Source organism: Aegilops tauschii, chromosome 3 (genome assembly GCF_002575655.3).
Source record: "Aegilops tauschii subsp. strangulata cultivar AL8/78 chromosome 3, Aet v6.0, whole genome shotgun sequence".
NCBI classification, from domain to species: domain Eukaryota; kingdom Viridiplantae; phylum Streptophyta; class Magnoliopsida; order Poales; family Poaceae; genus Aegilops; species Aegilops tauschii.
The window spans coordinates 571,663,111-571,676,927 of NC_053037.3; the positions used below are offsets into that span (position 1 = coordinate 571,663,111).

The 13,817-nt window shown below is 47.3% G+C and overlaps 1 protein-coding gene and 1 long non-coding RNA gene across 2 annotated transcripts; one reads left to right on the forward strand and one right to left on the reverse strand.

The window, feature by feature from the left end:
* Positions 1-7,037: 7,037 nt before the first annotated feature.
* On the reverse strand, positions 7,038-8,873 carry LOC120976993 (uncharacterized). The gene is made up of 3 exons (XR_012181069.1): positions 8,672-8,873; positions 7,507-7,760; positions 7,038-7,360 (listed from the first exon to the last, which is right to left on the reverse strand). It is a non-coding gene; the product is annotated as an uncharacterized lncRNA (long non-coding RNA).
* A 2,653-nt stretch (positions 8,874-11,526) lies between these two features.
* On the forward strand, positions 11,527-13,505 carry LOC120976226 (serine/threonine-protein phosphatase 7 long form homolog). The gene is made up of 7 exons (XM_073495633.1): positions 11,527-11,691; positions 11,778-12,029; positions 12,109-12,329; positions 12,409-12,589; positions 12,802-12,903; positions 12,979-13,143; positions 13,233-13,505. The coding sequence occupies exons 1-7, from the start codon at positions 11,527-11,529 to the stop codon at positions 13,503-13,505; spliced, it is 1,359 nt and encodes a 452-aa protein (XP_073351734.1).
* Positions 13,506-13,817: the final 312 nt, after the last annotated feature.

Consider the following 13,817-nt stretch of genomic DNA (forward strand, 5'->3'; position numbering starts at 1 on the left):
GTTGTGAACATGCTGAACAAACGAGAGGAATCTGGAGAGGACTGTACGTGGAGAGGCGGACGGTCGGGACCCACCAGGTCTATGGCCGTACGCAAGCAAGTGCCTCATCGAAAAAAATACTTCCTCCTAATGCTATACTGACGTTGGGGCCCACGGGTTTGTCAACATAGTTATATTTTTTTAGGTGCTTCAACGTAGTTACTATAGGAGATAAATTCACAACGAAGCCGGGGAGCTGGCAGGTAGTATCATTTATTATCACTGGGGCAGCAAGTATCAGCTGGGTTTTGGGATGCCCCGTCTAGGCTTTCTTTTTTAACATGCGCAGCCCACGACCTCGGATGGGAGGTCCATAGGCCTATTTGTATTTTCTTGAGGGCCGTCATGTATCGACCGGCCTATGGACCTCTCATCCGAGGTTTTATTTTTCCTGAAACATCGGCAGCCCAATTTATGTATATTTTTTTGAAGAAAATGCAGAGGTCTGTTCTATTTTATTATATAAGAATAGAAGCGCCTGGTCCAACTAATGTTTCCTTTCTAACTATATTATATATATTTAAATTATTTTATATGTTATTATATATTATTGTTATTGTCATCATATATTTAGCAGATACTTACATATGTAAGAAAACAATATCCCACATCTTATTAACTTATAAAAATAATTTCTTAGCAATAAAATCCTGGATTTTTTTGACAACGAAAATCCTGGTGATTCTGTACAAAAGCTTGGTAAGCTTTAAGGACCAATGTAATAATAAATCACTTATTATTTAAATATATATATAACAAAATGCTCAGCCCCTGTTTATTTTTTGATAACATTGCTACGCCCAGCCCAACATAATAATTAGAATCAGCTCAGCAAAATCGTGTATTTCGAGAAAGTGCAAATGGCCTGTAATTTTTTAGGAAAAACATAAATGGGCCGCATGGACGCTACATTATTTGTTCACCCAGCCCGGCTAATGGACTGTAATTCAAAAAAAATATCAAATTGACTGTAAATTCTACCCCGCAAAAAAAGACTGTAAATTCTGAAAAAATGGGTTGAATATGTGCCACATTTTTGGAGGCTGAAATGTGGGCCAATAGGTCGAAGCCAACGCAAGTCGTTGTCAACTTAGTCAACAAATGATTCTGACATCGTTAGCCGTTGGATTTACATCCAACGACCGGCATCCATATTCAATCTCTCGTCTTCTTCCTCCAGCGCCGCCGGGACCACCTGCTCCCGCCTCCTTCTGCTAGCAGCTCTTCTTAGCATGCTTCGCTGTGAAGCGCTACTCCACCGTTGGCCAGGCCATCCCTCCACCCCTCCACACCTCCTGTTCTTCTCCACCGACTGCCGAACCACACCGCATCAGAACCAGTTAACCCTCGTACACCTCTCCGTCTGCGACTCTACTCCCGCGTCTTCCCATCTCCGGCTCGTTGCTGTCCGGGGCCTCGCCGTCGTCCACCACCTTGGATGCGCTCGGCGCGGAGTGGTCAATGAACGACACCATCGGAAGTAGACTGTGCATGGAGAAGCTGACAGCAGGGTCCACGGCCGCACGCAAGGAAATGCCTCCTTATTACGCGCACAATAATGATTCCTCCACCTGACAGCTGGGATCCACCGGAAGGGCCTCTGTATTTCACGAAAAAAACGTTCCCACCGCTGACAGGTCGGACCCACCAGCTATATCTTCGCACGCAAGGAAGTGCCTCCTTATTACGCACAAAAAAATGAATACCCCCTGCTAGCTGGGACCCACAATAGTGGGAGGCTGACTTGTGGGCCAACTAAGTTGACGGGGACGGAGGGCTTTGTCAACTTAGTCAATATGAACGATTCTAGCTCCAGTGACCGTACGATGTCCATCCAACGGCCGTAGTGCTTCTTCAACCTCTGGTCTTCTTGCTCCAGCCGCCCAAAGCAGCGCCGGTCGTGCCTCGTGCTCCTGCCTCCCGTTGCCGGCTGCGATGCCGCGGAGGCCTCACCGCCCCTACTACTCCCACCGCTGGCCAGGCCATCCCTCTACTCACCCACACCCCATGTTATTCTGCGGCGACGGCAGCCTCACACCGCAGCGAACCAGTGAACCCTAATACTCCTCTACGCGTGGGCATCAACTGTCGCGTCTTCCCCGACTCCGCGTCGTCCCCTTCCTAGGCCTCGCCGTCGTCCACCACCCTGGTGCTCTCAGCGCGGCGTGGTCAATGAGGTCAAGGAACGGCTTCCATCGAAAGAGTACTGTACGTGGAGAGGCTGACAGCTGGGTCCACGGCAGCCGCAAGGAAGTGCCTCCTTATTACACGGAAAATAATGATTCCTCCACCTGACAGCAGGGATCCACCGAACGGGCCACCGTATTTCGCGAAAATAACGTTTCCCCCTGACTGCTGGGACCCACCAGCTACATCTTCGCACGCAAGGAAGTGCGTCCGGGCAAAAAAAGATTCGCTCCCCTGACTACTGGGACCCACCAGCTACATCTTCGCACGCAAGGAAGTGCCTGACAGTCGGGACCCACCTGGTCGAAGAGTACGTAGCGTTGTCATTCTGGTCGCGAACGTGTATGTACATACTGGTCGATGTAGAGGCGCGCACGTGTCGTAGTAGAGGCGCGCACATAGCATGTACACGTACGTACAGCGGCCAGGGTGCAAGAAAGTAAATACGGCCACGTACGTACATACGGGCGGGGTCTCGAACGCCTACTCGCGCATACGTATGGCCAGGGCTCATGTACATGCCTGGGTCGGAACGAAGAAACAACGTCGTCGTCGTGTTCATGGGGAGCCAACGGCTGGGTCAGAACGGAATGCGTCGTCGTGTTCATCGGGAGGGCTTGGACGAAACAGCCGATGGAAACGAGGCATGGCGTACCGCAGAACGGAGGAAACGGCCTTGTGTTCGACCGGCCACATTCGAAACGGGATCCTGTTCATCGGGAGGGGTCTGGCGTACCGCAAAACGGAGGAAACGGACTTGTGTTGGAGCGCTACGGTCGAAACGGGGGTCCTGTTCATCGGGAGGGGTGTGGCGTACCGCAAAACGGAGGAAACGGACTTGTGTTGGAGCGCTACGGTCGAAACAGGGGTCGTGTTCATCGGGAGGGGTGTGGCGTACCGCAAATCGGGACTCCACGAGATACTGTTCATCTCCACCGTCGACCTCCTCCAGCCTCCACGGGCTACTGTTCATCCACCGTCGACCTCCTCCAGCCTCCACCTGCGACTGTTCATCCACGGGCTCCTGTTCATCCAGCCTCCACCGCGCGCTACTCCACCGGCTATTGTTCAACCAGCCCTCTCCACGGACTCCTGTTCAACCACCCCTCCACGGACTACTGTTCATCCAGCCCTCCATCGTCTACTGTTCAACCAGCCCTGCACGGGGTCGTCCTATTCATCCAGCCTTCCACGAGGTCCTGTCCATCCAGCCCCAACCGGCTTGATCGATGGGGGTCCTGTTCATCCAGAGGCAACACCACGGGGTCCTGTTCATCCACCTCCATCGGGAACTGTTCATCCAAACCCCCCAACAACGGTCACTGTTCATCCAGAGGCAGCATCGATCGGCTTCAGTTAGCACCAGTAGCGAAGGAATCGCTTGATCGGGTTCAGTTAACAGCCATCGATCGATCGCTCGGGTTCAGTAACGCGTAGCCTGCAGTGCAATCGCTCGGGTTCAGTAGGCGAACGCCTCGCTCGGGTTCAGTTAGAGCCCAACGCCTCGCACACACGCGCGTACGTTTACGAGAGAAACGCGCATCGCTCGGCCCCGACCACCCACCGTAACCGGGAACACCCTGATATTTTTTCCTCGCCCTCGCATCTACCACGGTTTTTTCCGGCATGGACGGCCCAAAGAATTTCATGCAGCTGCGTCTCCGGCCCGCCTAGGACGAAAAGCCCATTTTCTGTCATGATTTTTTATCATAGAAGTAGGAGCCCACCATATCTATGATGATACCGGGTTTTGTCACAATTATCGTCATAGAAGTGTCATATGTATGACAAAAAAAATTCGTTCGACCCTAAATGTCACGGATGTGTCTTTTTTTATAGTGTTGAATCGGTTGGATCGTGAAGACGTTCGACTACATCAACCGCGTTACTAAATGCTTCCGCTTTCAGTCTGCGAGGGTACATGGACACACTCTCCCCTCTCGTTGCTATGCATCTTCTAGTTAGATCCTGCGTGATCGTAGGAAAATTTTGAATTACTACGTTCCCCAACAACGGCTGGGGCGGCACGCGCCCCCCCTCCACATCGTCCGCCCCCCTTCGTCCTTCCCCCCACCCCCCCCCCCCCCACCCCGGCCGCCAGCGGTCGCCCCCGGGTCTGGCTGGGTGGTGTCGGCGGTGGCGGGCCGTCCCTTACCCGCACACGCTCCTCCTTCCCGGGGTGGGGGGAGGCGGTGGTGGTGATCGGCCGGTGGTGGTCCGGCGTCCTGGTGGCGGAGGCCGGGGGCGCTTGCCGTGGTGGTGCCACCTCTTGGCGGTTGGGCGGTCCGATGGTGCTGGGCGGCCGGTGGCGAGTCCCCGACCCAGATCTGGGCCCGTAGGGCCCCATCTGGGTCCTTGCGGGCCGGCTCTGGCGCGACCGCGATGCCCTCTGTATGGGGAGGCAGGGGAGCGGCTTGGATTGGGGAACGACGCCGACGGTGTGCCAGCTGGTGCTCGGAGGCGGGAGCTGTCCGGGCCTTTGAGTGCCTGGGCGGGCCTGTGGGGCCACGGGCCCGGTAGGCTCCTGCTATGGCATCCGGTCAGCTGCCGTCGTGGACGGTGGAGGTGGGGCCCTCCCGTATGCCGACGGTGCTGCTGCCCTAGTCCCGACTCCTCGTCTTCGTTGTGCAGACCATCTTCGCGGTGCCGTGGTGAGACAACGTGGGAAGCTTCGTGTCTGTGTTGGCGCAGGGTGGTGGTCGGTTTGGTGGCGAGCTCCGGAGTGCGTGGGGTGGAGGCTGGGATCGGGAGAAATCCCTGTTGGCTTGACCGACACCGACGCGGTGGCGCCTGAGGGTGCCGCCGGACCTTCCTGGAGGGCGTCGAGGCTACCCTTTCTCTCTCCTCGCCGCGTACCGGGGGAAACCCTTGGTAGCAGTGTCGTCATCGTCGCGTCCCTTCTTGGAGGTGTTGATTAGTATCGGCGCTTCGGAGTCTCGGAGCTTGGTGGGCGATCTCTGGTGGACGCAGCGGTCGCGAGGCTTCGTCGTTTTTGTCGATCCGCCGTTATCGGCATTTGTTTATTTTCTTTTTCTCTTTCATTTCTTCTGGGCGTGATTGTGCTGCTTCTGCCCCAGTTTCTATCGTTGGTTGTATCGGATGGTTGCTTTGTAATACAAAGCGGTGGGAACCCTTTTTCTTAAAATGATGAAACGCACAGCCGCTCGCGGCGGTATGAGCTCCCACCATGTGTATTCTGGGCTGGCCCATGTGCGGGCTGGGCGCCCCTCTTTTTTCGTTTTTCTATTTTGGGTTTCATTTTATTTTCTATTTTTTACTTTGTGAAATGCTTACAAATATCAAATTCGATTTTTTTATAGGATTTCAGAAACTATTCATGATTTAAAAAATGTTCTGAATTTTAAAAAATGTCTGATATTTCATAAAATGTTCATGAATTGAAAAATTGTTCAAGATTTCAGAAATTGTTTGTGAATCTGAAAAGTTGTCTAAATTCAAAAAAAAATCACAAATACAAAAATATGTCCGTGAATACAAAAAAGTTAGCCAGTACGAAAACTGTTCAGAAATTCAAAAAATATTTTTGAGTCAATAAAATATTTGTGAATTTGAAAATGCTTATGATTTTCAAAATACCACGAATTCATAAAAAATGTTTGCAATTACAAAAGACGTTCGAGATTTTGTTTTTTTTTCATGATTTAAAAATTGTTCACGAATTCGAGAATTTTTTGCGAATTTAAAGAATGTTCATGAAATACCAAAAAGTTCATGGATTCAAAAATGTTTTCAATTTTAAAAATTATTTGCAAATTAAAAAATCATGAATTCATAATTTTATGTGGATTCAAAAAATATTCGCGATGTCAAAAAATGTTCACGAATTCAAAATATTTCGTGATTTTGAAAAAAGCGAATAACTATATTTGTATTCTGAACTGCTTCTGATAAATTTGATAAATTTTTGGCACACAATTTTATACATTTTCTTAGCCTTATGAATTCAACAGTAATGACCTTTGCACTATCCACTTCATTGAGAGATTGATGCCAAATGTTCTTGACAAGCTATTGAAAATCTGGGTGATCAAGCCAATAGTGCTCAAATATGAATAAGTTTCACTTGGGTATAGATCTGCCAATTTGTATGACACATGGAGTATGATCAAAAGTGGTCTTGGCTAGGGAGATAGCCAAATTATTTGGGTATGAAGGGGTCAAAGTTTCTATGGAAAAAACCATTCCAAACACTAAAGAAGAGAAATATCTTGCATATATCTCCATGTATAGTTATTTTTCTTTTAAAGGAATCTCTACCAAATCCAAATGACTGGTGGCTTCACTAAAGTGCATCATATTTTGTGTGTCCCATCCTCCCTTCTTTGTTCCCATTTTCAGGGTATCTAATGAAGTTAATGTCCGCCACTATGATTCAGTTCTGATCAGTGAAATTTTTCTTGCTGACAAAGGCTATAAACATTGGTTAATGTCCATGAATCACCATCGTGGACCGAAGTAAATGAAACAGACAGGGAAAATTCATTTTGGAATATTTTCCCCTTATGAATATATTGTCATTCTAGACAGAGGGAAGATATTCAAACTTATTAGCCTTCTAAGACAGAAGTTTTTAAGTATCTCTGATCAAAGAAATCTCCTTTTGTTTCTTGAAGATAAAGGACGGCACATCCTATTTCCTCAATCTTGTTAGATAGGGCAGTCCGCTTTTTATCAGAATTAATCCTTCTGATATTCGAATTTAGGATTTTCTAGTCCCTATTCATGACAATATTTATAGCACACACAATACGATAGCCAGGTATACCCTAGGCACTGCAACCAACAGCAAATATGAGCAACTGACCATAATGTAACTCTGTCCTGACATAACCCACAGTACATCCACGCAATAACCTCTAACATAATATTGCCCTATCCGACATTACAGTTCATCCACTTAAACATAAGGTAAACATAAGGTCTTAAGAGTATTATACATCCATGATAACACAAAAGGCAGCTGAAACTAACTGGACTTGAGCTTTATTATGAACTCTGAGCTCTTTGCTTCAGTATATTGTCAGGGCTCCACTCTTCTGGCCTTACCCAAAATTCCTTTTGCTACTTCTGTTTCTTGAATCTTGTGGCCAGCTTTTCTTCAGATGCTCATTTCCTGGAGAGAGAGTACAGTGAGATAGAGAGATGATTCAACGGACTGCAATCTTTTGGCAAACAATTCTTGGGTTACAACAATGCTTGATGCAGTAATTCACCATATCAAAAGTTGGTACCAATGGTAGGAAGTATGCCAAACTTCACCTCTTGTAAAGGGATTTGCGAATGATATGGACATTCATCACATACTTCTTCTTGTTTCTCAGTAGCTCAAAGAGGCAGACATCTCCCAGCTGCAAGTTATTGCCACGCACAAAATGCATCCACCCTCTCATAAGCCTTTTGGATTTTTTGTTCTTAACACAACACCGCACGTCCCACTTCTTGCCATGGTGCTGAAGGGTCACCATTTGTTCCACAAATGGAAGGTATACTTCAGCATATTTTCTTGATATTTCCTGATAAAGGGAGAAATGATCTTTAGTAATGATAATTGGAAGCAAACATCATGGTGTAGTGAACTATGTACATGTCCAGCTACTATCATTTGTAGTATACTCCCTCCGTTCCTAAATGTAAGTCGTTTTATAGATTTCACTACAAACTACATACAGATGTATATAGACATTTTTTAGAGTGTAGATTCACTCATTTTGCTCCGTATGTAGTTCATAGTGGAAGCTCTAAAAAGACTTACATTTAGGAACGGAGGGAGTAGTAGCAAAGTTCGTTAAAAAATTGAAACTGAAGTTGTAACGCCCAGCTTACATGAGAGGCGTAACGATAAGAGCTCACTGGGGTTGCTATCTTAGAAAATTCAGCGGCATATCACCTCTAATTTGACACCGTAAAGTTTTCTTCTATAATTCCTATCGCGATGGTTTTTTGGACAAAATGCAAAGCTTGTGTTTTAATCCATTGATAGAAAGAAGATTAACATCCGTACAAGCCCAAGACTAGGCCGAAATAACCAAACACTTATGACAAGACTACAACCAACTTCTACTAGACATGCACTACAACAAACACCACCAAACCACCCCAAAGCCATCCACACAAATACACGGACGCAAATCCAGCGACGGGAAGCAAGCATAAAAGTTTCTGATAGAATAAGCAGAATACAATCAACAGGGTAAGATGAATATTGTTTTGGGTAAGACAAACTTCAATCTGCTCCAACTAAAATTTTCTATCCCAATGGTTACATGACTCAACTACAACTTCAATCAATATGCAGAATAAGCCAACAACATTTGGGTGAGACAAACATGGTTTCTGCAAGTCAGATTCAGAGATAGCAGCCGGCTTGCAAAATGCAGCACCACTAATGTACAGTATCCATTCGAGAACAGAGATTTTGACTCACAAGGGTGCGGGTTTTTCCGTAAATACTGCTCTTCCTTATGACACACCCATAAATGGGGATTTCGGAATTAATAGCTCGGATTTTTTCTTCAAGTTGCTTCTTCTGCAGATGATTTAGATTCAAGAGGGTGCCCTTTGCGAGGATACAACCTGAGAGGGAATGATCATCTTCTGAAGATGAAATACCTCCTAAACACAGAAAATAAAAGTATGATGCATATATGAAGTTTTATGGGGCATAATGTATGGCAGGTTTGACATTGTGAATCATAACCTGCTGAATCTGATGGAGAGCTCGACGAGCTGATATCGATGATGTCATTCCCCTGCCTTGAGCTATCATTGCTTGGCCTAATTTGTCTTCCACTGTGTGGAAATTCCATGGGAAGATTGTGACAAGTGTTTACAATGCCAGCAGTGTTTCCCCACCATTCTTTACCAGGAGCAACATTTTTCTTGAGATTGCACGCCTGAATTTTCTCGCAACCGCTCGGGCCAAAGATCAAAACCTTCAACTGAGAGTGGCCATCATACTTGAACAAAAGAAAGTCCCCCGTTCTCAAGTTATGGGCACGAACAAACGCCTTCCATCCAGAATCAAGAACTAGTTTCTCCAGATTCTTGGTAATCTGAACATCACAAGTGTAACCATGGCGTGATGCTAGCTTAATAGTTCGTCCTGTTTGCCCCCTGAAATGTTGAGCAAACCTATCTGGTATGATCTGTAGGAAACAAGGTAAAGCACACAAGATCAGGAGACTCTAAAATCTGTTACAAAGAAGAAATCGCTGAAGAAAGCTCATCTGCTATAGTTCAGATGCAAAACAGAGTAACATGAGAGGACAGATAGTTGCCAGATCTGACCAAATTTCACTCCCAGAGGTTCCTCTTTTGTTTCCATCGAAAGCAAGAACACAATCCAGCTGAAAATAAAATTACCCTAGGAGGCTAGAACAGAGCCCAACCGAAGATAGCTTACCATTCTCTCATGGAAGTCGCCAATCATAACCTTGAAGAAATGCTTATCTTGTTCCTCTGTGTGGTTCCAGTAGCGATGTTCATCCAGCTCCTTGCGTTTCTTCCATGGCTTGCTCATCTCCTAACCACGGAATGGAACTACAACAAAAACGAACCGTGCCTGAATTTTTTAGGCAAAGACGCAAAGTACCAACTAAAAGTTGAAGAAATCATTTCGGAAAATAGAGGAAATTGCAGCTAACAGGGTGAAGGTAAAACGAGAGCTCCTCTATTTTATAGGGCTTGCAGTATTTCAGAGGGAGAGAGAGAAGAGTTGAAGCATACCAGCGATTATCGGAGATTCAGAGAGAGAGGGAGGGAGACTGGAGAACGTTTTGAAGAATGGAGAAAGCCAAACGTCACAGAGACTAGGCAAGTATAGACGATCCAGCGCCTCTCCGACTTCAAGACGCGGCAAATTTGACAATTTTGACCTCGAAACGAAATCAATTCACAGAATGAACTGCCCGTAAAACTATTTCACACCTCTGACCCTTTTGTGTAGCGCCCGCCACGCCGGCGCCTAGCTCTGGGGCGTTGCACCTCTGTCCACCGTGGCAGCCCTAGGCCCCGCATCCCGCAGTGCAGCGCCTCCGAGCTAGGCGCCACACTGTAATGTGCAGCGCCTAGCCCTCGGGCGTTGCACATTGACTTAGATGCAACCGCGCCAGCCCTCTCCTCCCCCACCCACCCCATTGCCAGTTACAGAACAGAACAGGGCGGCGGCCCTCTCCACTCCCCCTCTCAATCCCCTCTCCCAAATCCTTCCGATCCGACGATTTGGTCCGTGCATTTCTTCACCAATCCATCGTAGAAAGTACTCTCCTCCGATCCCCTTCTTTCTATGCATAGAAAATATGATATTTTGAAGATTTGGGGAACCCTTGTTTGAATCTTACATGTATTAGATTTGGGGAACTTTTGTTTGAATCTTGCATATATTAGATTTGGGGAACCCTTGTTAGATTAGAATGTGGTTTGGATAGATAGGTTGACATGTTATTTATATAGTTTGGATACATAGATTGACATGTTATTTCTATGGAAAAGTTATTTGTTTGAAGTAGGCCTAGTTTAGTTTATTTGTACTGAAATTATACTCGTATTGAGAAAAATGCTTTGGATACATATGCTTTGAATCTTGCATGTAGTAGGCCTACTTTAGTTTTTTTGAATTGAAAAGATAATCGTGTTGACAAGAATGCTTTGTTGAAATTGTTAGGATGGTTTGGCTTCTCGATGATCATTGGGACAAACAACACCGGTCGTACGCTATGTCGGTGGAGCAGCGGGTAATACTGAAAGTGGCCGGTGTTATGAATTTCGTATTTTTGTTCAAACACAAATGCCCCATATGTAATGTTATGATTTGTTTGTTTGTAGGAGCTTGCACCTCTGAAGCTTCGGTCCCACGGGATCAGCCTTGGATGGATGCGCTATGATGAGCGGTACACACCGTATGTAAGGGAGGCAGGACTTCTCCCTTTCATTTAGTTGGTCCGGCGGTCGACGCCACCCAACAATGCTGCAGCACTCACCGCACTTATTGATCATTGGAGTCCGGAGACACACACTTTCCATCTTCGGACCGGGGAGATGACCGTGACGCTGCAGGATATTGCTATGATCACCGGTCTTCCTATCGATGGCAATCCTTTATGTATGAACACCGATTCTGATGGGTGGCGCGCGCAGATGCAAGCCCTTATCGGTATGGTTCCTCCGGAGCCTCGGGAACCAGAAGCACAAGATAAGAAGAAGGAAAGAGTCGCAGCGGGCGCTACTTTCACGTGGATATCATCGAACTTCAGTCATTGCCCTGAGGATGCTAATGAGGACATGGTGAAGACATACGCTCGTGTCTACATGTGGTACGTGATATCCAGGACAATGTTTGCTGATGGCACAGGCAAGAATGCTCCATGGATGTGGCTGAAGGCGTTGACCGTCTTCGATAGCAAATGGAGTTGGGGTTCGGCGACACTGGCTTACTTGTATCGACAGGTATGAAGTTGTTTCCTTTTCACTTCATTGATACATTATCAATGCGCTCATGCGGCAAATTTGACCATGTTCTCTTTTATGTGCAGTTGGACGAAGCCTGTTGTAGGCACACTGGAGGTATTGGTGGTTGTCTGCTCGCACTTTCCATATGGAGCTGGGAGCGTTTGCCGGTTGGACGACCGAAGACCGTGAAGTACGAGGATTGGGACGATAAAGACGACCCACTACGGCTCCCCACTTGGGCTTACAAGTGGGATGTGTTAAATGAGACGACGGATGATCCCTCGGTAATGTACAAGTTGTACAAGAGCGAGCTGGACGCGATCACGCCTGAGCAGGTGAACCGACATTGCATAAGTGATTATCATGCTTGTATCGTAACTCGATATCAATTTTGCATTCAATCCCATTTTGCAGGTGGAATGGGAGCCGTATGGAAAAGGAGAGAGTTTTGGTAACCCTATAGAGTTCAGGCTGAATCCGATGTGCACTAGGGATAGGGATCTCTGGCATATGCGGTGCCCACTGATATGCAACTGGGCGGTTGAGCTTCACCTGCCACATCGGGTGTTCCACCAGTTTGGTTTGTTCCAGCCACACCCGCCGGAGTGGGAGGACACGGACAAGTTGCTACACGCGTAAGATATAATTAACCTTGAGCACTTAGCAGCTTCTCGACGGTTTCGATGATGCTAATATTCTGTTTCTAACTTGCAGGTTGGATAGGAAAAAGCAGCGGAAGATTAAGGATTGGGCCAACCATCACAGGAAGTATGTCGTGCAGTTCGCTCTTAGTGTGGAGCAAGCAAGGGCTGGAAAACGAGCCCAGCTTCGTGAGCACTGCCCGATCGCGTTCAACAACTATCTCACATGGTTTCCTGCAAGTACCCGCGTGGAGGTATGCCAGCCGGCGTATGCTGAGGAGATTCTGGAAGAACCCACCGTTTTTATGAGGTAGCCCAGCACCAGTACAACGCATTAGTCAGGAAAGGCAACTTAGTGATCCCTTCAGCTCCAATGATGAACTTTGTGGTTAGCCCTTTTTGCTTTTCCATTCGCACTATTCACATCTTCGCTTGCCTAACACTTTGATACCGTTTCTGTTCATAGCGTGCCCAGATCAAGAAAGCAGCTGATGAGACCGAGACTATTCTGGAAACAACCCCGGCTGGCAAAAGCGATGGGGAAGGTGCACTTCGAGCATTCATTAAGGTTCACATCTCCTTCAAACTAGCACTTAACATTTGTTGCTACGTTCCATGTCTCATTCAATTGTACATGTTGCAGCGCCAGGGCCAAAAGTTAAGGCAGCTATCAAACCTTTTCGGCTGTCGTGACCCCGAGTATGTATCACCAGAATGGTCTAGGTCAGCGACACCATCAGATCCCGCTTCGGGGCAGGGCCATGGTGAACCTTTGGAGGATGAGAATGTGGGTGTGGTCACCCAAGAGGTATGGCATGAAGATATATATCCATTTGTTGATGCATTGCTAACTATATCCTCACACACGGTCTTTCCATATATTCTGTTGATGCATAGGTTGCTGATGATATGACCTTGGGGACGTACCAGGCTCGGTCTGCATACGAGTTGAAGCCTAGGAAGGGAATCAGAAGGTACACACCTGAAGACTTCACCCAAAGAGGCAAAAGGACGGTCGGCACCTCGCGGATGGCGGCTTTGGATGACTATTTGGATGACGATGTGGATGACGTGGAGGAACCGGAGCCGGAGCAGGTTCCTCTTCCTAGGAAGGTGAAGAAGATAAGCGTCAAGAGGGGGGGAGGAGCCAGCAAGCGTGGAAAGCACTAGTCATCGTGAACTCGGACGTGAGTTGTTTGTGGTCTTGGGACACAATCTTGCCATCCACCCTTTTGCCTTGGCACACAACTCACTACATGCCAAGTTGGACCTCCTTTCCATGGTCTTGCACGCACAATCCACGGACAACCGCCACGGCGTCTTGCCACTCCTTGTTGGACCTCCTTTCCACGAGCTCTACCACCACCACGGCCTCTTGTAAGTCCAAGTTGGACCTCCTTTTCATCTTCACATGCACATGCAACCGTGTAGCGCAAATTGACGTCCGAGTTCACCACCTTGTGTGGACGATAATGCGTAACC